This window comes from Hippopotamus amphibius, chromosome 16 (genome assembly GCF_030028045.1).
Source record: "Hippopotamus amphibius kiboko isolate mHipAmp2 chromosome 16, mHipAmp2.hap2, whole genome shotgun sequence".
Classification (NCBI taxonomy): domain Eukaryota; kingdom Metazoa; phylum Chordata; class Mammalia; order Artiodactyla; family Hippopotamidae; genus Hippopotamus; species Hippopotamus amphibius.
In genome coordinates this window covers 51,127,855-51,151,707 of record NC_080201.1, presented here as the reverse complement: position 1 = coordinate 51,151,707, position 23,853 = coordinate 51,127,855, and the positions used below count along the sequence as shown (strand labels likewise).

Below are 23,853 nucleotides of genomic sequence, written 5' to 3'. Positions count from 1 at the left end.
GATAAACAAAGGTTTAGAGCTATTAATGAATGTGTTTGGTGCCACACTAAGATATTTTCTATATGAAAGAACATTTTTCAAGAAATTATCACTGGTATTTATGTTCTCCAATCTACAGAATGCTAATGCAGAGGACAGTTCATAACTGCTTACTTCTTAGTTTTCACAAGAAATTAAGGTTTTAAGAGATGAAGAGTCTATTTTAAACATGTAACTAAAGGTAATAGAAATAATAAAGGTAAACATTTCAGTACAGTAGGAAAGTAGAATGTATGTTTTCAGTAAAGAAGGTATGCAGAGTAGAATTACATTTTATTAAGGGAAAAGGAAGTAAGCCTGACTTACAGGTGACTGTTTCTAAATGGGAAAATAAAGGAGCTATAGAAAGTGAGGAAAGTTTTGTGGAAAGTGGACCCCAAAAAGAGTTTTATGCATGGTCAAGACTCACTAGGGTTAAAATAAATTTAATTGAGTAAATGAATTTTAAAAGTAAGTGGGTGCAAAACTTGAATTTGGCTTTTCTCTTCTTCCTGAGAGGACAGAATTTCTTAAAATGTTGAACTGCCTTTCATAACAGATTTTGTTTCTTTACCTTTTAAGTGATCTGTTCTGTATTTGCCTTTAAAACTTGTTATTGTTGCTTTGGCTAAGTGAATAATGATTGTTTCACAGTGACCTGTGATCCTATCTGACTGAGTGTTCTATAAACCCTTTTGATATTAAATAGTAATTATTTACTAATATAGATATTCTAGAAATAATATGGAGTTCCTAAAATTCTAAAATATTCTAGTAAGACGTTCTCAGTCATATAGTTCTAGTTATTATCTAAAAATGTTGTATGTCACAGAAGTAACCAAGTTATTTTATCAATTACGTTGTAATCAGATTTTAAATGTGCCTTTTTAAGTCTTTTGTTATTATAGACAGCTATGGTTTCACTCTGACGCCTTTGCAAAAATACTACCTCTCCAAGATTTATAGAAAGGACTTTCCAAGATTAAATTAAAATCAATTAAGTAAATAAATTTTGCTATTAACAGTAAGCTGGTACCAGACCGAAATTTGATTTTCTCTTTGTGTTCAGAGAACAAAGTTTTCTTGGAATGGTGCCTTTGATAACAAATGGTATGAATTACCTTGCCTGTAAGTGATTTATATTTGCTTTTAAGATCTTTTACTACTTTGGTTAAATAAATAAGAATTATTTCACAATGATCTATGAAGACTATGACATGTAGAGAAAGTTCATTCTGCTTCCAAAAAAAAAAAAAAACACAATTAACACCTCATTGTCAGACATTTGCCATGCTGATATCCTAAAAACATGGCACGTCTACTCCTAAATCAGGGAATTCAAGACGGGTAAACAATAAGTGTAGATTAAACAGTCAGGGGTATAGGAAATCCAAGATGGCCGCTTGAATTTCCCCAGCTCCCTGGCAAACCTCATTTTTGTATTTGAGGGGTTAAAGTCTTTCCTGGCTGTAGGGCTGATGCCCTCACAATGAAAACTCACTTCCCAAATAGTTCCTTGCTGTTATGTTATACTGTTACAAGATTTAACTGAGCTATTAAAGGGACACTCTAAGTTTGTTTCTGAAGCCTAACTTCATAATCAATCTTTGGATAAAGATCAGATGCCCCATAATCTACAACCAGGACATTAACACCAGTCATTCAAGTTTAAAGAAACAATTAGACTATGCCTAGGATAACCAGCCTAGTGACACTAAAAACATTTTGCTAAATACCTTATGGACAATGCCAGTATATACAATTTCCCTTAAAGGTGAGGATTTGTACAGAACAGACTAAGCCAGATAATCTGGGTATGTACTAGGTTACACCTAATGAAAGTTCTTGACATAAATTCTTACTTATGATCTTACTAATACTGCTAGCTATATTGTTTTCTATATTGCCTATTTCAATAAATTGTTATTTCTTACATTACCAAATGTGTGACTGAGCCTCTGGTAAAATGATGGTGTATAGTCCCATATGAGATTATAATGGTGTAACTCAGGATATGGGAAGACGCAACAAGAGGCAATATTTTCCTGAACCGTAGGAGACTAGACAGGTGGTGCAGAGGCTTTTGGGTACTCACGAGGCCTAGTTCAATAACAGCACATTGAGTAGCCTATCAGTGGAATCTCCGCCAGACCTGAGAATGAGCATTCCTAGTGCCATGGGACAAAAGGGTCATGAAATGCCCCCCAAACCATGGTCAAATTGATGGCCCTGAAGGGCTCCTGCTGACTGGAAACTGGCACTTGCTGTCAGCCTCAGCAAAAACTTAAATCAGGAGCTGCCTCAAATGCTGACCTTCAACACCCCCTGAAAGGAATTCAGGGTGGAAATCAGAAATAAGGCACTCTGTGCTCTGGGGAATTCTGGCAGAACAGGCCTTCACATAGTTAGATATTGTCAAGTAATGATTTTATGAACTTCAATTCTTGCCTCTTATATCTAGAGAAACACTAAAATCACTAACAATGTCAGCTGCTTTGCTGTATGTGTTCATACCACATCAAAATGTTAAAACTTACTTGGACGAGACTACGCAACTGGCTGTCTGGCTACCGGTCTCCTCAAAGTGCCATGTCTAGACTGGAACTCGTGCCTGTTGTCTTGAGAAAAAAATCAACATCCTGCTGTTTATTAAACTTCAGGTTGTCACTCCTCCAACTACATCTAACTGGGTCTGTTACCTACATCAAACACTGGGCTGATAAAAAGGACATCCAAAATATACACAACCATGCCAAATGGCTCCCCTCCTTCGGACAGGAGAACCCAAGCACTGACTATATCTGGACCAGAATCAAAAATTGTTACCTGGTTCTTACTCCTGCTTTGGCCCCTGGTTCCTTAGTTTTGTTGTTTGGCCCCTGCATTATTAACACATTATTTAAGTTCATTTCCGACAGGTTCCAAAGATTCAATTCCAGATGTTGTTATGACAAGGATACCAGCCAGTTGGCACACGGACAACACGGGAACAAGCCACCTTATCATTCCATAGGCTCTCATCTCCCTCTGTAAACACACCCTGACAGTGAGAGGGCATTGGGACCCAGGACCCCCCACGATGTCCCTGGCCAGCCTGAAGAAGCCACAGCGGTCATTGTCCCTTTCCCCAGTGACCTGGGTCCCTATGGCCCATGATGGAGATAGGTAGATAGCTAATCATGAGCAGGATTAAAGGGGCCAAAGATCTGGCTGGTAAATAAAAAGAGGGGGGAATGTGGAGCCCTATGGCAAAGACACAGGACAGAAGAAGCCCCTGGACTAAGTCCAATAGCAGCTGTCAGCAAGGGCTCTCTTGACCTTGGCCGAACAGCCCCTCCCCACCCCAAGACATTGGCTGAATAGAGCACTGCCCCCCTCCCCTTACTAGCGAAAGTATCCAACATTTGGCAACCTGACCAATCACCTCATGACACCCTTTGCCTCATGGGGTACTGACCAATCGATTAATGCCACTTTCCTAGCAGGAATTTTCTTTGCCTTCAGGGTATGACAATTGGCTACAAGCCCACGAAGGGGTCAGTTCTCCCTGGTCTGCCAGGAAGCCGCCCCACTGTCTTTACAGCGTCCCTCATCTCTAATGAGCTCTATTTTCCTATCTGTCTTGTGTCTGGAAATCCTTTTCCAACCCGCGCTCGAGCCTCAACAAGAATGAGCTGAGGTGGCTCGTACAAAAGTGTGAGATTGCACTGCAGGCGGGATTTCCCGTGTGTGTGTGCATGTGTGTGTGTGTGTGTGTGTGTGTGATGTCAAAGTGAGAAAGGGAGATGTTTCTGACACGGAGGTGGGAGGGGAAGGGAGAGAGAGAGAAGGACTTTTGTCCCCGAGGAGGTTATGTTTTGTGTAGTAAAGTCCTGACTGAGGAAGCCATTTTCTTGTCCCTGCAGAGGGCTCACAGAACGTGTGGTGAATTTCTGCGTGAGTCCTGTGGAAGGCGGCGGCATCGCACTCCATTTCCGAGTCCACACAGACAACATGGTGGTGATGAACAGCTTCCAGGAAGCGGGATGGAGGGAGGAAGAGAAAGCTTCTTCTGACCCTTTGGTGCCAGGGCAGCCATTTGAGCTTCGATTTTTGGTGCAGGAGAATGAATACCAGGTGTGTGGGCCCTAAGGGGTGATGGGCGGGCAGCGCCGTGGCTGTGCTGGGGCTGCTGTGGGGAAACATACAGAGAGTCCAGCTCTGATCTGATCTCAACAGACCAGTTTGATTCCATGTCCTACCACGTGCTTTCCTCCTCATAGGGCTCAACCGCAAAAGCTTACCTCCTGGTCTGATGCTTGTCTTGTCTTCTCAACAAAAAAGTGCCACATTTGTAGATGCAGCTCAAACATCAAATCTCTCAAACCCTATTGGCCACCATCTCTTCCTCAGTGAGGACACTCATGTCACAGGCCAATTCTCCCCCAGTCCTCCATGCTGCAGAGCTGAGATCCTATCTCCTATGCATGGCAGAAGTCCTATCCCTAAGGAAAATCATTGAACACAACTTTTTGAGCACTACCCTGTGTGCTGTGCAAGCAGAGGTTCAGAGTTGAATCCCACACATCTCTTACTCTCATGGACAATCAGGAATGTGGAGGGAGAAGTGCAGCCCCACTGCCATCAGGGTAAAGCTGGGATGGGGAACTCTGGAGGCAAGAAGTGGCCCCTGGAGGATGATTCCCTACAGCAGTGTCATGGCAGGATTTCCTGGGGAAGGAGATATTTGAACTGCTTTGCTTTTATGGACTAAAGAATCTTACAGGCCACGAAAAGAGGAAAGGGGAGGAGGAGGCCTAATTGTTCTCAGCTCACAAGCAATGTTATCTCTTTCCTTAGGTGTTTGTGAATAATAAGTCCACCTACACCTTTGCCCACCGCATGCCAGCACACTCTGTGAAAATGCTGGAGGTGAGGGGAGATATTGTGCTGACTTCAGTGCACATATGTTGAGGGGCAGAAGATCTTGCAATGAAAATACCCACCCCATTGCAGTCTTTTATAATGTGCAGGGTCAGAGCACCTCCCAGAAGATGCCAAGATATCCCCCTGCCCCCACACTTATGCTAATGGGAATAAAATCTTCCTGGTGTGAACCCAGACTTGGCTCTTGCTCACGGGGAAGACATCAAGGGCAGATTTTGTGCAAAGGGAAAGTCGTCCCAGGTATGGAATGGGGAGTGGGGTCTGGGAAGGGCCCAGGTGGCCACAGTCTCAAGGTCGGTCCCTGATATAGAGACAGAGTGAGAGTGTCTCAGGATATTATGAAGAAAATGGATAGGTTTGGGGCTGTATAAGGAAGGGATACAGCTTTGTGTATGTGAGCTTCTTTTCACTTATGTATTCATGCAGAAATATTTATTGGTCCCTGTATTTGTCTGGGTTCTGCAGGGAAACCTGTGTGTGTTTTTGTGTGTGTACACGTGTGTGTGTGTGTACATGTGTGTACGCACACACCCATATAATTATATATGTAAAGATGCTTATTACAACGAATTGGTTTATAGGATTATGGAGACTGACAAGATCATCAGGGTGAGCCAGGAAGCTGCAGACCCAGGAGGGTCAATTATGTAGTTCTGCTCTGACGCTGAAGCCATGAGACCCAGGAAGAGCGAATGTTTCAGTTCCATTCTGAAAGCAGGAAAAATCCTCCCTTATCTAGGCGAGGTCAGCTTTTGTGTTCTATTCAGGTCTTCAGGTGATTGGATGAAGCCCACTCACATTAGGGAGGGCAATCTGCTGTACTCAGTCTATGGATTCAAATGTTAATCTTGTCCAGAAACACTCTCCCAGACACACTGAAAATAATATATAACCAAAGACCTGGGCACCCAACAGTGCAGTCAAGTTGACACTTAAATTTAACCATTACTGCCTTTTTCACTAATATAACTTTATGCATGCCAGATATTCCAGTATGAACCCCATGTGATGCTGAGAGGACCAGAGATTGATGTTATTGGCAAAAGGAACTTGAGACTGATGAGGCAAGGATAAGGGATGTCTGAACTCAGGAGCTGAATGTCAGGTGATCAGGCAGATATGACTTAAACGCTGGTGCGTGGCTTTCCTGGTTTCTGTCTCCTCTCACTTAGGAACGCCTAGAAGTTTTCAAGCATTATGAAGTGTGACCTAGCAGGCTGGGCCCACACCCTTCCAGACCCCTCCAGACTGAGGTCCTCTGGAGACAGAGAGATAAAGCAAAATCTCTGGACCCTAAGTTCCTGGAGACCCTGAGTTCCCACAATTTCCCAGATACTCCATACATAAAGGAAGAGTGGTTGCTTTTGTCATCTTCAGGCCTTCTGAGCATTCTTCCCTATTTCTGTGCCTTGACAATGAGCAATCTGTAAGGGAAGTTAAGAAACCAACTCCTTTAAAATAGCATAAAAAGAGAATGCAATCCTTAGGACTAAATCTAATGAAGGAGGTGCAAGACTTAAATTACAGATACCGACCTCAAGCAATGAAAAGATATTCCATGTTCATGGAGTGGAAGATTTAATGTTAATATTATTAGTAATTGTAGATATTGTTAAGGTAGCAACACTTTCCAATGCAATTTGAAGATTCAATGCAATCACTATCAGAATGCCAATGGCCTTTTTTTTCTTTTCCACAATGGAAAAGCTGATCCTAAAATTCATATGGAAGTGAAAGGCAAACCAAATAGCCAAAACAAAATGCAGAATGAACAAAACTGTAGATTCAAACATCTCAATTTCAAAACTTACCACAAAGCTATGCTAAGGGCTCTAAGGAAGTACAGATTGGTAATATATACAAAGAGATGGAAATTCTAAGACAGAATAAAACAGAAATGCTAAAGACTAAAAAAACTTACATAAATGAAGAATGCATTTGATGAGCCCATTAGTAGATTAGGTATAGCTAAGAAGGAATCTCTGAGCTTGAGGATCTGTCAATAGGAACTTCCAAAACTGAAAAAGAAAGAGAAAAGACAGAAAGAAAGGAAGAAAGAAAAAGAAAGAAAGAAAGAAAGAAAGAAAGAAAGAAAGAAAGAAAGAAAGAAAGAAAGAAAGAAAGAAAAAGAAGGAAGGAAAGAAAGAAGAAAGGAAGGAAGGGGGGAGAGAGACAGTGAGAGGGAAAGAAGGAAGGGAGGGAGGGAGGGAGGAAGGAAGAAGGAAAGAAAAAGAAAGAAAAAGAAAAAGAAAGAAAGAAAGGAAGGAAGGAAAGGAGGAAGGAAGGAAAGAAGGAAGGAAGGAAAGGAAGGAAGGAAGGAAGGAAGGAAGGAAGGAAGGAAGAAAGAAAGAAAGAAAGAAAGAAAGAAAGAAAGAAAGAAAGAAAGAAAGAAAGAAAGAAAGAAAGAAAGAGAAAGAAAGAGCAAGCAAAGCAAAGCAAAGCAAACCCAAAACAGGATATCAAAAAACTGTGGGACCACTGCACAAGGTGTAGCATATGCTTCATTGGAATACCAGATGGAGAAGAGAGAAAGGAACAGAAGAAATATTGGAAGTAATAACAGATGAGCATTTCCTCAAATTCATGTGAAACACCAAACTACAGATCCAGGAGGCTCAGAGATCACCCAGTAGGATACATTCCTCCCCCAGACACCCCCAGAACAATAAAACAAAAGTCCTGTATCTAGGCATATCATTTTCATACTACAGAGAATCAGATAAAAAACTTCTGAAAGAAGTCATAGGGGAAAAAACAGCTCTAGAGGAGCAAAAATAAGAATAACATCCAACTTTCCTTAGAAGCCATGCAAGCAAGAGTCAAGTGGAGTGAAATACTTAAAGTGTTGAGAGGAAATTCGTGCAACCACTATGGAAAGCAGTATGGAGTTTTCTCAAAAAATGAAAACAGAATTACCATAGGATCCAGCAATTCCACTTCTGGGCGTTTATTCAAAGGAAATGGAAAATGTAACTGGAAAAGATGTAAATCAGTGCCCCCTTAGCAACAGGGGTTATGTTCCAAGACCCCCAACTGATGCCTGAAACTCTGAATAGTACCAAACCCTATATATATAGTTGACCCTTGAGCAAAGGTGTGGCGGGACAAGTGGGTGTGTGGGGGGAACAGGTGGGGTTAGAGGGCTGATCCCTTGTGCAGTCAAAAATCTGAGTATAACTTTACAGTGGGCACCCTGTACCCATGGTTCTGTGTCTAGTTTCCCATCCTCGGATTCAAACAACGGAGGATTGTGTGGTACTGTTGCATGTATTTATTGAAAAAAATCCACATATAAGTGGATGCAGTTCAAACCTGTGCTGTTGAAGGGTCAACAGTACCATTTTTTCCCTATATAGTTGTCCCTCAGTCTCTGAGGGTTCCACATTTATGAATTCAACCAACCACAGATCAACAATATTTGAAAAAACTTTTTCAGGAAGTTCCCAAAAGAAAAAGTCGAATTTGCTGCATGCTGGCAATTCTTTGCATGGCATTGACATTGCTTTTAGAACTATTTGCATAGCATTTACATTGCTTAGATGTTAAAAGTAATCTAGAGATGATTTAAAGGATATTGGAGATGGACCTCCCTGGTGGCGCAGTGGTTAAGTATTCACCTGCCAATGCAGGGGACACAGATTCGAGCCCAGGTCAGGGAAGATCCCACATGTTGCGGAGCAACTAAGCCCGTGCACCACAACTACTGAGCCTGAGTGCCACAGCTACTGAAGCCCATGAGCCTAGAGCATGTGCTCCACAGCAAGAGAAGCCACTGCAATGAGACGCCCATGCACCTCAAAGAAGAATAGACCCCCACCTCGTTGCAACTAGAGAAAGCCCACGCGCAGCAATGAAGACCCAACACAATCAATAAATAAGTTAATAAATTAATTTTAAAAAAAGAGACATGTGAATTACTATAGTGTGGAGGTGGCTAATAATTATAAATTGAAAGGCAGTGACTTCAGTAAGCAAAAACAAGGTAGGAGGAAGTCTTAGCTTAACTGGTTGCCAAGACTTTATAAAACCTACAGTACTTCAGAGACTATAACATTGACACAGTCAGGTTTAGCTGAGGTCTGGGAATATATTTGTATGATTTGAATTCTTTTGAATATATTGGGACTTGTTTATGGTCGGGGATATAGTCTATCTTCATAAGTGCTCTGTGTGTATTTGACTAAAATATATATTCTGCTATTTATTGTTAGAGTGCTCTATAAATGTGAACTAGCTGAATTTGATTGATGGTTATGTTTAAGGGTGCTATATCCTTGCTGATTTCCTGCCTTCTTGTTTTTATTACTCAGTAATTACTGAGAGAGGGGAATGGAAATTTCTTTTTTTTTAAAGCTCTTTATTGGAATATAATTGCTTTTCACTGTTGTGCCAGTTTGTGAGGTACACCAAAGTGAATCAGCTGTATTTACACATATATGCCCATATCCCTTCCCTCCCACAACTCCCTCTCACCCTTCCTAACCCAGCCTTCTAAGTCATCACCCATCATCGAGTTGATCTATGTTATGCAGCAACTTCCCACTAGCTATCTATTTTACATTTGGTAGTGTATATATGTCAATACTACTTTCTCACTTGGTCCCAGCTTCCCCTTTGCTCCCCCACCCCCACCCCATGTCCTCAAGTCTGTTCTCTACATCTGCATCTTTATTCTTTCCCTGTCTTTGGGTTCATCAGTACGATTTTTTTAGATTCCATATGTATGAGTTAGCACACGGTATTTGTTTTTCTCTTTCTGCCTTACTTCGCTCTATATGCCAGTCTCTAGGTCCATCCACCTCACTACAAATAACTCAGTTTCATTCCTTTTTATGGCTGAGTAATATTCCATAGCATATATGTGCCACATCTTCTTTATCCATTCATCTGTTGATGGGCATTTAGATTGCTTCCATGTCCTGGCTATTGTAAATAGTGCTGCAATGAACATTGTGGTACATGTTCTTTTTGGATTATGGTTTTCTCTGGGTATATGCCCAGTACTGGGATTGCTGGGTCATATGGTAGTTCCATTTTTAGTTTTTTTAAGGAACCTCCAAACTGTTTTCCATAGTGGCTGTACCAACTTATATTCCCACTAACAGTGCAGGAGGGTTCCATTTTCTCCACACGCTCTCCAACATTTATTGTTTCTAGATGTTTTCATGATGGCCATTCTGACTAGTGTGAGGTGATACCTCATTGTGGCTTTGACTTGCATTTCTCTGATGATTACTGATGTTGAGCATCTTTTCATGTGTTTGTTAGCCATCTGCATGTCTTCTTTGGGGAAATGTCTATTTAGGTCTTCTGCCCATTTGTGAATTGGGTTATTTGCTTTTTTGGTATTAAGCTGCATGAGCTGCTTGTATACGTTGGAGATTAATCCTTTGTCAGCTGCTTTGTTGGCAAATATTTTCTGCCATTCTGAGGGTTGTCCTCTTGTCTTGTTTATGGTTTCTTTTGCTGTGCACAAGCATTTAAGTTTCATTAGGTCCCATTTGTTTATTCTTGATTTTATTTCCATGATTCTAGGAGGTGGGTCCAAAAGGATCTTGCTTTGATGGATGTCATTGAGTGTCCTGCCTATGTTTTCCTCTAAGAGTTTTATAGTGTCTGGCCTTACATTTAGGTGTTTCATCCATTTTGACTTTATTTTGTGTATGGTGTTAGGAAGTGTTCTAATTTCATTCTTTTACATGTAGCTGTCCAGTTTTCCCAGCACCACTTATTGAAGAGGCTGTCTTTTTTCCATTGTATATTCCTGCTTCCTTTGTCAAAGATAAGCTGCCCATATGTGCATGGGTTTATTTCTGGGCTCTTTATTCTGTTCCATTGATCTATATTCCTGTTTTTGTGCCAGTACCATAGTGTCTTGATCACTGTAGCCTTGTAGTATAGTTTGAAGTAAGGAAGCCTGGTTCTGCCAACTCTATCTTTCCTTCTCAAGATTGCTTTTGGTATTCAGGGTCTTTTGCATTTCCATACAAATCACAAAATTGCTTGTTCTAGTTCTGTGAAAAATGCCATTGGTAGTTTGATAGAGATTGTGTTGAATCCGTAAATTGATTTGGGTAGTATAGTCATTTTCATAAAGTTGATTCTTCCAATCCAGGAACATGGTATGTCCCTCCATCTGTTTGTATAGTCTTTGATTTCTTTCATCAACATCTTATAGTTTTCTGCATACAGATCTTTTGTCTCCTTAGGCAGGTTTATTCCTAGGTATTTTTTTCTTTTTGTTGCAATGGTAGATGGGAGTGTTTCCTTAATTTCTCTTTCTGCTCTTTCATTGTTAGTGTATAGGAATGCAAGAGATTTCTGTGCATTCATTTTGTATCCTGCTACTTTACTAAATTCATCAGTTAGTGCTAGCAGTTTTCTGGTAGAATCTTTAGGGTTTCTATGTATAATATCATGTCATCTGCAAAGAGTGACAATTTTACTTCTTTTCCAATTTGGATTCCTTTCATTTCATTTTCTTCTCTGCTTGCTGTGCCTAAAACTTCCAAATCTATGCTGAACAATAATGGTGAGAGTGGGCACCCATGTCTTGTTCCTGTCCTTGGAGGGAATGCTATCAGTTTTTCACCATTTAGAATGGTGTTGGCTGTTGGTTTGTCATATATGGCTTTTATTATGTTGAGGTAATTTCCTTCTATGCCCATTTTCTAGAGAGTTTTTTATCATAAATAGATGTTGAATTTTCTCAAAAGCCTTTCCTGCATCTATTGAAATGATCATATAGTTTTTATCCTTCAGTTTGTTAATATGATGTATCACATCGATTGATTTGTGTATATAGAAGAATCCTTGCATTCCAGGGATAAACCCCACTTGATCATGGTGTATGATCTTTTTAATGTGCTGTTGGATTCTGTTAGCTAGTATTTTGTTGAGGATTTTTGCATCTATATTCAACAGTGATATTGGCCTGCAATTTTCTTTTTTTTGACATCTTTTTCTGGTTTTGGTATCAGGATGATGGTGGCCTTGTGGAATGAGTTTGGGAGTGTTCCTCTTTCTGCTATATTTTGGAAGAGTTTCAGAAGGATAGGAATTAGCTCTTCTCTAAATGTTTGATAGAATTCTCCTGTGAAGCCACCTGGCCCTGGGCTTTTGTTTGTTGGGAGATTTTTAATCACAGTCTCAATTTTTGTCCTTGTGATTGGCCTGTTCATATTTTCTATTCCTTTCGGGTTCAGTCTTGGAAGGGTGTACTTTTCTAAGAATCTATCCATTTCTTGCAGGTTATCTAATTGCCTGGCATATAGTTGCTTGAAGTAGTCTCTCATGATCTTTTGTATATCTGCTGTGTCGGTTGTTACTTCTCCTTACTCATTTCTAATTCTGTTGATTTGCATCTTCCCCCTTTATTTCTGCCGCATGTCATTTTAATGTACAATCCTTTGTCTCAAAAATGTATGACTGTGCCTTCAGCTTCTAACAGGCAGAACACTTCTCAGAGCTCTCTGAGAGGCTGTCTCCTGGGTTGTAAGCCGCAGTATGGCTTGAATGAAATTTCCTCTTTTTTCTTAACTGAAGTGCTAATTGAATTTTCGGTGACATCTTTTGGTGTAGTCAGCATGATATCAGAGCCTCCTACTACAGGACACCTAGAGTCTACCCTAAATTTGTGCTTGGTACCAGCATGGCACCCTTTGAGCCCCACTACTTCTTGAAATTTCTCAGGTGCTTTGGTAAGTTCTCTTGATATCTGGACAGCACTGCTTTATAGTGTCCTGAATTTCATTTGAACTATTTTTCTTGGGACTTGGAGTCCTAAGGGGGTACCGGTACACTTCCTAGGCAGGAACTTAGGTGAAAATTCCTAGGCAGAGACATAGGGGGAACTTTGGAGGGAACTGGGTTAGCTGGCCTTTTTAAAACTTTGGCTGAAATTAGAAACAGTGTGTGTGTGTGTGTGTGTGTGTGTGTGTGTGTGTGCGCGCGTGTGCACCTGTGTACGTTCCTGGGTCTCAAATTGCTTACTAGTGAAGTCAGAGACTGAGCCTGCACAGCTCCAGTGAAAAGGGACATTTGCTCCTTCCAGTCACAAGGTGTTCTCAGGCAACTGAGAACTTACCAGAAGTGGCTGAGGATAAATCCTCATGACGTGAAGCCATCTTACAATGGATCCCGCTAGCAACATTAAGTATATTATACTTGCCACAGACACACAATGGGCTGATTACCTACTGCTCCAAGCACCCAAGGCAGTTTTAGTCTGTCAGAGGGAGAAACTGAGACCTGCCAGAAATTTTAACTGCCCCAAGGGTAAGTCCTTGGGGAGCTAGACTCAGAAAGAGCACACATTCGATCCATCACATTGCCCTCAGAAAGTTGTTCTGATCATATCTGAATTAGGCTACCAAATTAATACTGGGAACCTCTGCCTCAGAGGTCAAAGTGCTCCCTGATGGACAGCCACTCACCGTAACTCTGGCTGGCTTCATGTGCAATTGGAAGGAAGCCAATATTTGCAAGCTCTAGTCTTAACTCTTTAATGGCAAGGATGAAGCTCTTTTGACATTCTAAAACTGTAGAGAAACTAAGCTTGAGAGAACATTTTTTCCAAATTTTGAGCCTCACAGAACCAAAGTGTTCCTAGGAGAAAACCAGAAGTTATAACTCGTACCATGTTCTGGAAATGTAAACACAGCCCACATCACCTGGACTACAGCTTGGCTGAATTAGTAGAACCTACAACTGAAAGGAAAAAAAGAGAAAAGAAGGCTTTTTAAGTCAAGCAAGAAAACTATGATGTCTCTGTTTCTATTTGGATGTCTGTTTGTCTGTACACTCTAAATATGACATGTCCTTACCTCCAGATGGTGTGATTAAAATTAATGTGTAAAAGAGCTTTATTTGATGTAAACATAAGCCCTGACAAAAATATTTATAAATGTAACTTAAACTATCTGAAGTTTTTAAAGGATACATTGATCTGGGGTTAATCTTTAATGATGAAAAACAAGTTTATATTGATGTTTTAGTTAATACAGACATGTCTTCAGAGTCATCAACATAAGCGTAATACTTTCCTTGTGAGGCAGGAGATGGATGGGCCCCAGGCTGTGCAGCTGAGTTTGTCCCCTGTGGATAGATATTCCAAGATGAAGAGGAGGAGGAGCTGGGCCCTGCCCAGATAAAAGATAAAGACCACATATTTCTCATTCTCAAGGTCAAGCAGACCTTCCCGACTATACATGCACACACCACTATACATGATCTTCGAGGTCAAAAGGGAGGGGACGTCACCTCACAGGAAGTGAGGTCAACCTACTCATAGGCCTCTTTGCTAGAATTCATCTTGGCTAAGAGAGTTGCACGCACACATGAGGGGACCCTGAGACAAATCAAATATGGACTCAGAACCAGGCTAAGCAAGATGATTGGCCCAGAAAACCCGGAAGAAATGCCCCATATAAGTGATTCAAACTACAGTGAGAGCGGGACTCTGTCTCTGAGCCCTGCTGTGTGTCTACCCACACCTACTCTTTTTCTCCTAATAAACACTTTACTTGTTTCACAACTTTCCACTTCTGCGTGGAGATTCATTTTCTGCAAAGCTGGATGGGCCGGATTCGTGTCACAGCGGCGACGGCACCAGGAGCCTCCCGGACGCTGGGTCGCGGCAGCGGCAGCGGCAGCGGGAGGCCCTTGTGCTCCTCTGGGCTCCGGGCGGCCACCGTTCTGAGGAGCCGGAGACACGTGGCGGGGCGGCGGCGAGCTCTGGATCAACTCATTATCCTAAAAGTCCATCCTTCCACGAAGAAGGGACAGAAAGAAAGACCTCTTTGTAAGAAAGGCTTGGGTATCCCATGAACGAGACAGCAGAAAACTGACTGGAGTACAGCAGGACTCCAGAGCCAGATATAAGGCTCAGAAAAGGGCACCAACTTGATGGTACAAGGAGACGTGACAATGACATCCACCAAGGAGATCTGGAGCCTCTTGTAGAGGCATCTGTCCTTTCTTCCAATCATAAAAAAGTGAAAGGCCCTCAGAGCCTTGTCAACGGGATAGTCACACGCTCTAGTGATGACATCTCCAGCTCTCTTTCAAGGAGTTTGACAACTGTAGATACCTCATATAAATGGAATCATGCAGTATATGAAGACTTCAGAAATGGACTTCACTGAAGACAGCAGGAGAAGACGACTTGAAAGTGTCTTTATACTCACTTCAGAGCATTGACCTCTCTCTAAGTTTAAATATAGCGATTTGTTCATAGAAAGTCTTTGAGAATTAAGGTTTATGCCTTTATTTTAGGCAGCTTTGGTTTTCATTGTTAATCATTCACAATGTCCTGTTTCTCTTCATAATTTGTTTTGATGACAGAGGTGTGACAACAGGAGCAGAACAGAGTGTATGTTTAACCCTTGTAAGTGATCATCTTAGTATAGATGCAGTTTAGTGTTGAAACAGATCTTAGGGTGCTGTGGTTTAGTGGCTACTAGATGAGAAATTGCAAGTAATTTCCACTCATGACAAGGTAGTTCTTTAGAGTTAGTATTGAAAGAGACTTTTGTATGTATAGTGCTGAGCACAGACTTTCCAAACCTTCATTATGTGACAGAGCTATAAACTTGCCCGTGTGCCTTGGAGAATACATTTTTGTCCTGTGTTCTAACCACTGCTTGACTCTACTACTTAGTGCTGCCTACATGTTATCCTCTGTTTGCCAAGGGAACTATATTTACTACCACCCACTCTGTGTAGATCCCTAATTAGCAACTCCACAATGCTTGAACACAATAAATAACTATTTATGGTCTAGTGTTTTAGACATTTGTTTTTTGAGGACATGTTTGTGAGTATTCTGTTAATAGGGAGGTGAGAAGTGGGGAATAATGTTTGATAAGTCAGCAGACTTACCAATACTGTGCTCTTCTGAAGAAAATGTTCTTTTATAAAAATTTAGAAATCTTGCTGATATGTTGGGATGGGTGGAAGTATTTATTTTTATTGGGGTGTGTATTTCTGACCACTGACCATGCTCTGCTTCATAACACATACACTGGGCCATGGGAAGTGGAAATATTACTGTGGGTGGTATTTATTAATAATAAACTGACACCACACCCCCCCCAAAAAAAAACACAACAACAACCCTGGATGAAGCTACGTATCTTAATAATCTGCAGTAAAATTCTTGCCTTACATTGCAAGAATTAGGATTGCATTCTTTGAATTGAGGTTAGCTTTTTTAGAGGCACCATTTTGGATAGAAGAGCAGCTGTAAAAGATGAGAAGAGAAATGCATACAGGCAGCCCCGATGCTCTGCAAGTTTCCAACATGTGTGGGTTTCAGCTCAGGGCTTCCGCTAAATAATATCAGTCCCTCCACCATATGATTAGATTTTATTTAGTATGGTATACTTACTGTGATTCTTTTTTTTAAAGTAATTCTTAAAGTACCAACTCTCTGCTCTCTCTCCAGTCCTTAGATGACAGTGCAAACAATAAACGTATATTGTATTAATGAAAAACAAACAAAAAGCTGTATGGGCCAGGGCCTTGTCACTGGTCATTGGTCTAGTGGCTAGAATTCAGCACTCTCACTGCCTCAGCCTGACTTCAGTCTCTGGCTGGGAAACAAAATCCTGCTTTCAAGCCACTGCAGGTCAAGGCCACCCAACACCAATTGTACCTAGGTTTACTGTATTTCTGTTATAAAACTTAACAACAAGAAAAATTAAGTTGGTATGTTAATATTTTCCTAAGTAACGAAATAGAGGTAACTTGGACAAAAGCTTTTGGGTAAACATTTTAAGAATAATTAGGAGATTAATTTCATGACTGCCGATGACCTAGAGGGGTGGGATAGGGAGGGTGGGAGGGAGGCTCAAGAGGGAGGGGATGGGGGATATATGTATAAATACAGCTGATTCAATTCGTTGTACAACAGAAACTGGCACAACAGTGTAAAGCTATTATACTCCAATAAAGATGGGAAAAAAATGAATAAAGAAAACAATAATTAAGTTTTATGGTAAGTCCACCTAAAAACAGTCCAGTTTTTTGGTAACTTATAACGTATTATTTTTTAATTTAAAACTTTAAAAAAATTTTTGGAAGCACTGCCCAGCTTGCAAGATCTTAGTTCCCTGACCAGGGATCAAACCACTGCCCCCTGCCTTGGAAGTATGGAGTCCTAACCACTGGACCGTCAGGGAATTCCTTAAAATAAGTTACATTATGGAAATTCACTGCATGTCTACATTATACACAATCATTAGTTGCTAAAGACTCTATGTTTACCTACATTTAATCTCCTATTATAGAGAGACTAAATGTTTGGGATGACTAATAAATATAGTTTGTGTTTTACTGAAAATTTGTATATGAAATGGCATACATTTCTAGAAACTAAAGAATGGAACCCTGAGTAAAGACTTTCATGCATGGTCATGATTTTGGATGGCCTCGGCCTGCAACGTCTTGAAGCAGGAATTCCCATAAGGAGATGGAAAGTATGAAACAAGTAAAGTATTTATTAGGAGGAAAACGGGTACATGTGAATAGACTCACACTGGCGACTCAGAGAGAGAATCATGCCCTTGTGGTAGTTTGAATCACTTACATGGGGAATTTCTTCTGGGTTTCCTTTGGCCGATCATGGTGCTTTGCCTGATTCTGAGTCTGTATTTCGTTTATTTCGTGGGCCTCCCCTGTGTGTTGGGGGGTCTTTTAGCCAAGATGGACTCGAGCCAAGAGGCCTATGGGTCAGATGGCATCACTTACTACAGGTAACACCTCCTCCCTTTTGACCTCTGAAGAGCCTTTCTGCACACGTGTAGTTGGCAAGGTCTCCCTGACCTTGATAATGAGAAAGAGATGATCTCTTTCTCTCTCATCTGGGCAGGGTTCAGCTTCTCCTCCTTCTGCTATTATCTTTGTCTTGGAGTACCCGATCACAGGGGACAAACTCCAGCTGCTCAGTGTGGGGCCCATCTATCTTTGGCCTCAGTCAAGACTAAGATTACATGAAATTTAATTAAATAAGCGTATGTTAATAGTAAAGGTGAAACGGTGCAAAACTAGAATTTGGTTTTCTTCTCTGGTAAAAGGACAAAGGTTTCTTGAAATATTGATGCTTTTGAGAACAGACTGCAAAGTTTCTTCACCTCTTAAGAAATCTGTTGCAATGTTCTGCATTTGCCTTCAAAATCTTCTACTGTCACTTTGGTTAAGTGAGTAAATAGTGTCATAAAAGTGTACCCCACTAATGCAATATAGAAATAGGAGAAACTTTTAGGGGGTGGGTAAGGATACATGGGAACTTTGTGCCATCTGCTCAGTTATCTGTAAACCTAAAACTGCTCTAAGAATATCTACTAAAAAAAAAAACGTGTCCAGCTTGATTACAAAGGAATGAATGTTTCCCAAAGAGAGCTTAGTGAACACAGTGGCCTTGGATCATGCTGGCTAATCCCTGAAATTGTCTGTAAAAATGCTGTCTTACTTCATTGTTCTTTGCAAAACTTAGCTTGATCAGGGACCTCCTGTCTAATTTCTGGAGGAAGGTACAATAACCCTTAAATAATAACAGTATATACATGAGTGATAGGAAGCAATGCTTAGACACTAAAGCTGGATGAAAAACGAGAAGGTGAAAAATTGTCTGAACATCTAAGCCTATGCGACTATAAACAGGAAAGCCGTAAAGCTGCAGATGCTGACCTAAGGAGGCCCCAAGGCATAGCCATCAACCAGGATAGGAGCAGCTGCAGAACGCATGGACAGGGTGGTCTTGTCTGCGTAACCTGCCTTCTAGCCAGCCTCTAAGTGAGTACAGGTTTGCAGACACAGGAACACACTACCCTGTGCTCAATGGCTGGAGGGTAAGCCCACAGGCAGGAGGTGTGTTTTATATAGCTGTAATATAAAACACATTTTCAGGAGTAAGCGTAGATTACTTCTGAAATTGAACAACAAAAGTATTTCTAGAGAGTAGATTGGTGGTTGCCAGAGGTGGTGAGTGGGGTAGGAGGCGCAATGGCTGAAGGTGGTCAAAAGGTCCAAACTTCCAGGTATAAAATAAGCCCTGGGGGATAGAATGTACAGCATGGAGACTATAGTTGATAAGAATATATTGTATATTTGACAGTTGCTATGAGAACATCTTTAAAATTCTCATCCCAAGAAAAAAATGTATACCTGGGTATGGTGATGGATATGAACTAGACTTGGTACAGTGGTCATTTTGTAATATATGCAATTTCCAAAGTATTATGTTGAACACCTAAACCAATATGTCAGTTATGGCAAAACTTTTAAGACAGAGAAGAAAACAAAACACAAAGGTATTGTTTTAACTGCATGCTGGATACACAGGAGTTTATTCTGTTGTATGAACAAGGAAGAAAAATAAAACATTTAAAGGTGGGGGTGACCGGGATCCCCAAGCCCCACAGTCTTCTTCTTTTTTCCCCCGAACTGTGCCTTCACTTATTCTCACATACTCGGACTTCTTCAAATCAGGTTACAGGATTGCGACAAGGCTGTCTCCAACGCAGAGGTTCTTCTTGAAGTACTTTCTTCACGAAACTATTCTCTGCTGATACACTTATCACAACCAAGTTCTCGTATCAGAGGATTGATAACTGCAGACGCAGTCAGAGTTATACTCAATGTTAACATATCAGCATCCATCCTCTGAGGATCCCGCCGATATTCTGCATCAAACGCCGCCTCCCTTGCTCCCCAGGGTTCCACAAACCCCCTGCGGCGTCCTTCCAGCTCCGGAATTCGGCCAGGAGCAAGCGCGAAGTGCTCCAGGAAGCGGCGCACGCCCTGCTGGTAAACTCTTATGAGCTCAAGATGGTGACGGAGGCGGAGATATGGCGCCGCAGCCAGGCCTGGTCCGTTCCCGCGCCTGGGTCGGGGTCTGGCCTCAGCACCCTCTCCCTCCGCGGGCTCCGCCAACACTCTGGCGACCGCTGCCACGCGGGCTTCCCTGGCCGCCGCCACTAGACCTTCCCGAGGTGCCGCCATCGGACCTTCCCTGGCCGCCGCCGTCGCACGGTCGCTGGCCTCCACAGGCTGCGCCGGGGCCGCCGCCCGCCGCCCGCCGCCTACCTCCGCCTGCGGGACGTCGCCGTGGTCATTCGCCGCGCCCGCCGGCGGGACACTGCTGTCTGCGGGCAGCTCGGACATCTCGGACCGCGGGGTCAGCTCGGCCGCCCTCACAAAACCTGGCAAACCGGCGCGATTAGTGGTGTGCACGTAAGTGCGCGTGCGTCAGCGATGTGCACACGGGTCAACGCGGCGTGTGGAAACCCACGTGCAGGAGCAAAGAGGCCGCAGCTCAACGTAAGAGCACGGCGCATGCGTCCTCCCCGCGCGCCTGCGAGCTTCCAGGTGCCACCTAGCGGCGGGAAGTGCCGGCACACCTGAAACTTTCCCCAGATTGTCTGAGGGCGGAGCCGAGCCGTGTGTTGCGTTTCCACCAGTTGAATGTGTACAAGCAAAGTCTCACAAGGTCGCTTCCGGTTGGCTTTCCCAAGATGACATCCTAGGATGCCTCTCCCTAAGTTTCTTGTTCTCCAGTGATTATAATGCAACCTCTATTATATACCAAGATAATCTAGGTTCATGGGTTACTTTGGGGGTAGGGTGGGGTCCTTTGTTCTTTTCCATTTATTATTTGTGTATTTTCTTAAAATTCTCTTAACTACTAAAGCTTTATAATAACATTCCTTTGTTAATTCAAAATGGCTTTGGCTATTCTTGGACTTTTTGTTATTTATTTGGTGCGCCCTGCCCCCATGCGGGATGCTAGTTTCTGTTCTAGGGATGCAACCCGTGCCCCCTGCAGTGGAAGCGGGCAGTCCCAGCCACTGGACCATCAGGGAATTCCCCTGGACACTTATTTTTCTCTAAATCGTTTTTGTACAATGTAACATGCAGGAAAATGTACACAAAATATAAATATACAGCTGTGTTTTATCACAAAGTGAACATCCATGTAACCACGACTCCTGTCCAGGAATTGCATATTTCTATCATCCCAGAATCCTCTCCCCTTCTTATCACTATAGTCTCCTTTCTACCCTGAGGTAATCACTATACTGATATGTATGGTAATCATTTCCATGCCTGTTTTTTTTTTGTTTGTTTATTTGCTTTTTGTTTTTGTTTTTTTTTTGGCTGTGTTGGGTATTCGGGGCTCTGCTTAGGCTTTTTTTCTCTAGTTGCAGAGAGCAGGGGCTAGTGTTCATTACTATGTACTGGCTTCTCACTGTGGTGGCTTCTCTTGTTGTGGAGCACAGGCTTTATGTGCCTAGGCTTCTGTAGTTGTGGCTTGTGTGCTCAGTAGTTGTGGTGTGTGGCCTTAGTTGCTCTGCTGCATGTGGGCTTTTCCACCACCAGGGATCGAACCCCTGTGTCCTGCGTTGGCAGGCGGATTCTTAACCGCAGGACCACAGGGGAAGTCCTTCTTGCTTTTCTTTCTGTTTTACTACCTAGGGGTACATTCCTGATACTGTAGTTTAATTTTGCTTGCTTTTTTGAATTTTACATACTCTTGTGTCTGATTTCTTTTGCACGTTATTTTTATGAGATTCACCTGTGGTTTTCATTGTGGTTATAAATAGTTCGTTTTCTTGATAGATCCATATTCATTACCATTATTTGCATGTGTCCCATAGTATTACAACATTCATTTAAATAGTGACTGTCTAGTTACTTTTTACTTATTCTAATTAACGTGAGAAACATCATGTAAGGAAATTCCACTCCTGATTTTGCTGGTGATGACCCCCATCGTGATGCCATGATTCATGGGCATCAGCAAATAACTCCAGTGACTCATTGTTCTCTGCCCTGTCAGGAGGCACTAGGCATTAGGTCATGTATGGATCATGAGGTTGCATTTTTGTTTTCCTGGTCCAAGTACCACATGTATAAAACACAACATCCAGCCTTCCTGCTGCTTCAAACACAGCTTCCCCCCAGCATCTTTGCAATCACTGTGTGGCTCCTTTAAGGCAGCGCCCAGGCTAGTTTGGAGACCAAAGGTCCATTGCTGCCACCCTGAGGCTGCCTGGAAAATCACAAATATTTAATAGAATTCCTAGGCTTATATAATAACATACATTAAGAGAGGGGGAACTAGAAATTGTAGTAATTTGGTGTAATCCTCTGGAGGCAGATATCATCCTGCCTTTTGACCCTCCCATTATCTGGGAACAGGTATAGCTCTAAACAAAATTATGGTGTATGAAACAGAAGTGCTCATGTGGGGAGATGAAAGCAAAAAATTTGAGACAGTTTCCAGGTTAGCTATTGCTCCCAAGACTGTTCCTGTGTAGCGGCTGCAGCATCTTTGTCTCTGACTCACTGCCAGCATTTCAGAATCATCGGAGGACAGTTTCAATCATGCTGCAGACTCAATAATTAACGGAGCAGATATCAGGGGCTCCACGCTGGTATATTTTTACAGGAAAAAATAGGGAATTTAATCCCATGGTCATACACTTAACATTTCAAAAGAGGAGATGAATATGGAATCTAGAAAAATGGTATTGATGAATCTAGTGGCAGGGCAGGAATAGAGAGACAGATGTAGAGAACGGACTTGAGGACATGGAGGGTGGGGAAGGGGAGGCTGGGACGTAGTGAGAGCGTAGCACTGACATATATGCACTACCAAATGTAATACAGATAGCTAGTGGGAAGCTGCTGCATAGCACAGGGAGGTCAGCTGCATGCTTTGTGGCAACCGAGAAGGGTGGGATGGAGATGGTGGGAGGGAAGCTCAAGAGGGAGGGAATGTGGGGATATATGTATACATATAGCTGATTCACTTTGTTGTACAGCAAAAACTAACCCAACACTGTAAAGCAATTATACTCCAATAAAGACGAAAGAAAAGAGGAGGTGAAGAGTTTTGTAAGGAAAGGGACGGAATCTGCTTCTCCCAAAGGCTGCCAAAGCCTGTAATAAATAGCACTGGTGGGAAATTTGTCCTTACTGTGAACGAAGATGTCCTTTAAAGGATGCTACCCATGTTGACCTAAATCAGTACTTTTATGGCTATGGGATGAAACCACAGCTCACAATCTGCACCTGGCTTAAGACAATTGGGGGAATCTTGATGTCATTCTTGCCTCTTTATTACCCCTGAGTATCCTAGGCCTTACATCTGCTCTCTCGATGGGCTTGAGCTGGCTTAATGGTAGATACAGGTGCTTCCTTCTCTAAAGGGATTTTCCAGATTTGCCTCTCTCTCCCGAGATATTTAATGCTGCGGTGAGGGCTAAACATGATGTTACAAGCCTTGTCTCTTTTCCCAAGACTGTTACTGTGCTAGATTCATTCCAATTCTCCATCCTCTCTGTTTCTACACCCTTTGTAATATGAGTTTGCAGCTCTTCCCATCAAGAGGTAGCTTCTTTTCCTCCATCCCTTGAATCTGAGCTGGCCTTGTGTCTTGCTTTGACCAATAGGATGTGGCAGAAATGACAGTGTATCCGTTTTGAGACTGGGCTTCCAGAGGCATTTCATGCTTCCATTCTCTCTTAGACTCTTGTCTCCACCATGAGAACAAACCTGGAGCAGCTTGCTGGACGGCGGAAGGCAATTTGGGACTGAAGAAAGTGGTCTGAGACAAGGCATTCAAGATCAGTCAGTCCTGGGAATTCCCTGGCGGTCTTGTGGGTAGGACCCGGTGCTTTCATTGCTGGGGTGCGGGTTCAACCTCTGGTTGGCTCGGGGTCGGGGGAAAGATCAGTCAGTCCCCAGCTGCGCTAGCAGTTGACTTTTAGGCTCATAGACTAAATAAATGCTTGATGTGATTTGCCATGCAACATTATTGTAGCAGCTTCTCCAGAAATTGGTATCAGGAGTTGGGTAGTGCCCTAAGAAAAGGCTAAAATATGTAGGGACAACAGTTAGGAA

General features: G+C 42.2%; 1 protein-coding gene across 1 annotated transcript; it reads right to left on the bottom strand.

Moving 5' to 3' along the window:
• Positions 1–19,500: 19,500 nt before the first annotated feature.
• On the bottom strand, positions 19,501–20,109 carry LOC130837941 (EP300-interacting inhibitor of differentiation 2-like). The gene has a single exon (XM_057710657.1). The coding sequence runs from the start codon at positions 20,107–20,109 to the stop codon at positions 19,501–19,503; it is 609 nt and encodes a 202-aa protein (XP_057566640.1).
• Positions 20,110–23,853: the final 3,744 nt, after the last annotated feature.

Excerpts from the sequence above, each read along its gene's own strand:
- LOC130837941 (XM_057710657.1), bottom strand. The coding sequence starts at position 20,109 with ATGTCCGAGCTGCCCGCAGACAGCAGTGTCCCGCCGGCGGGCGCGGCG.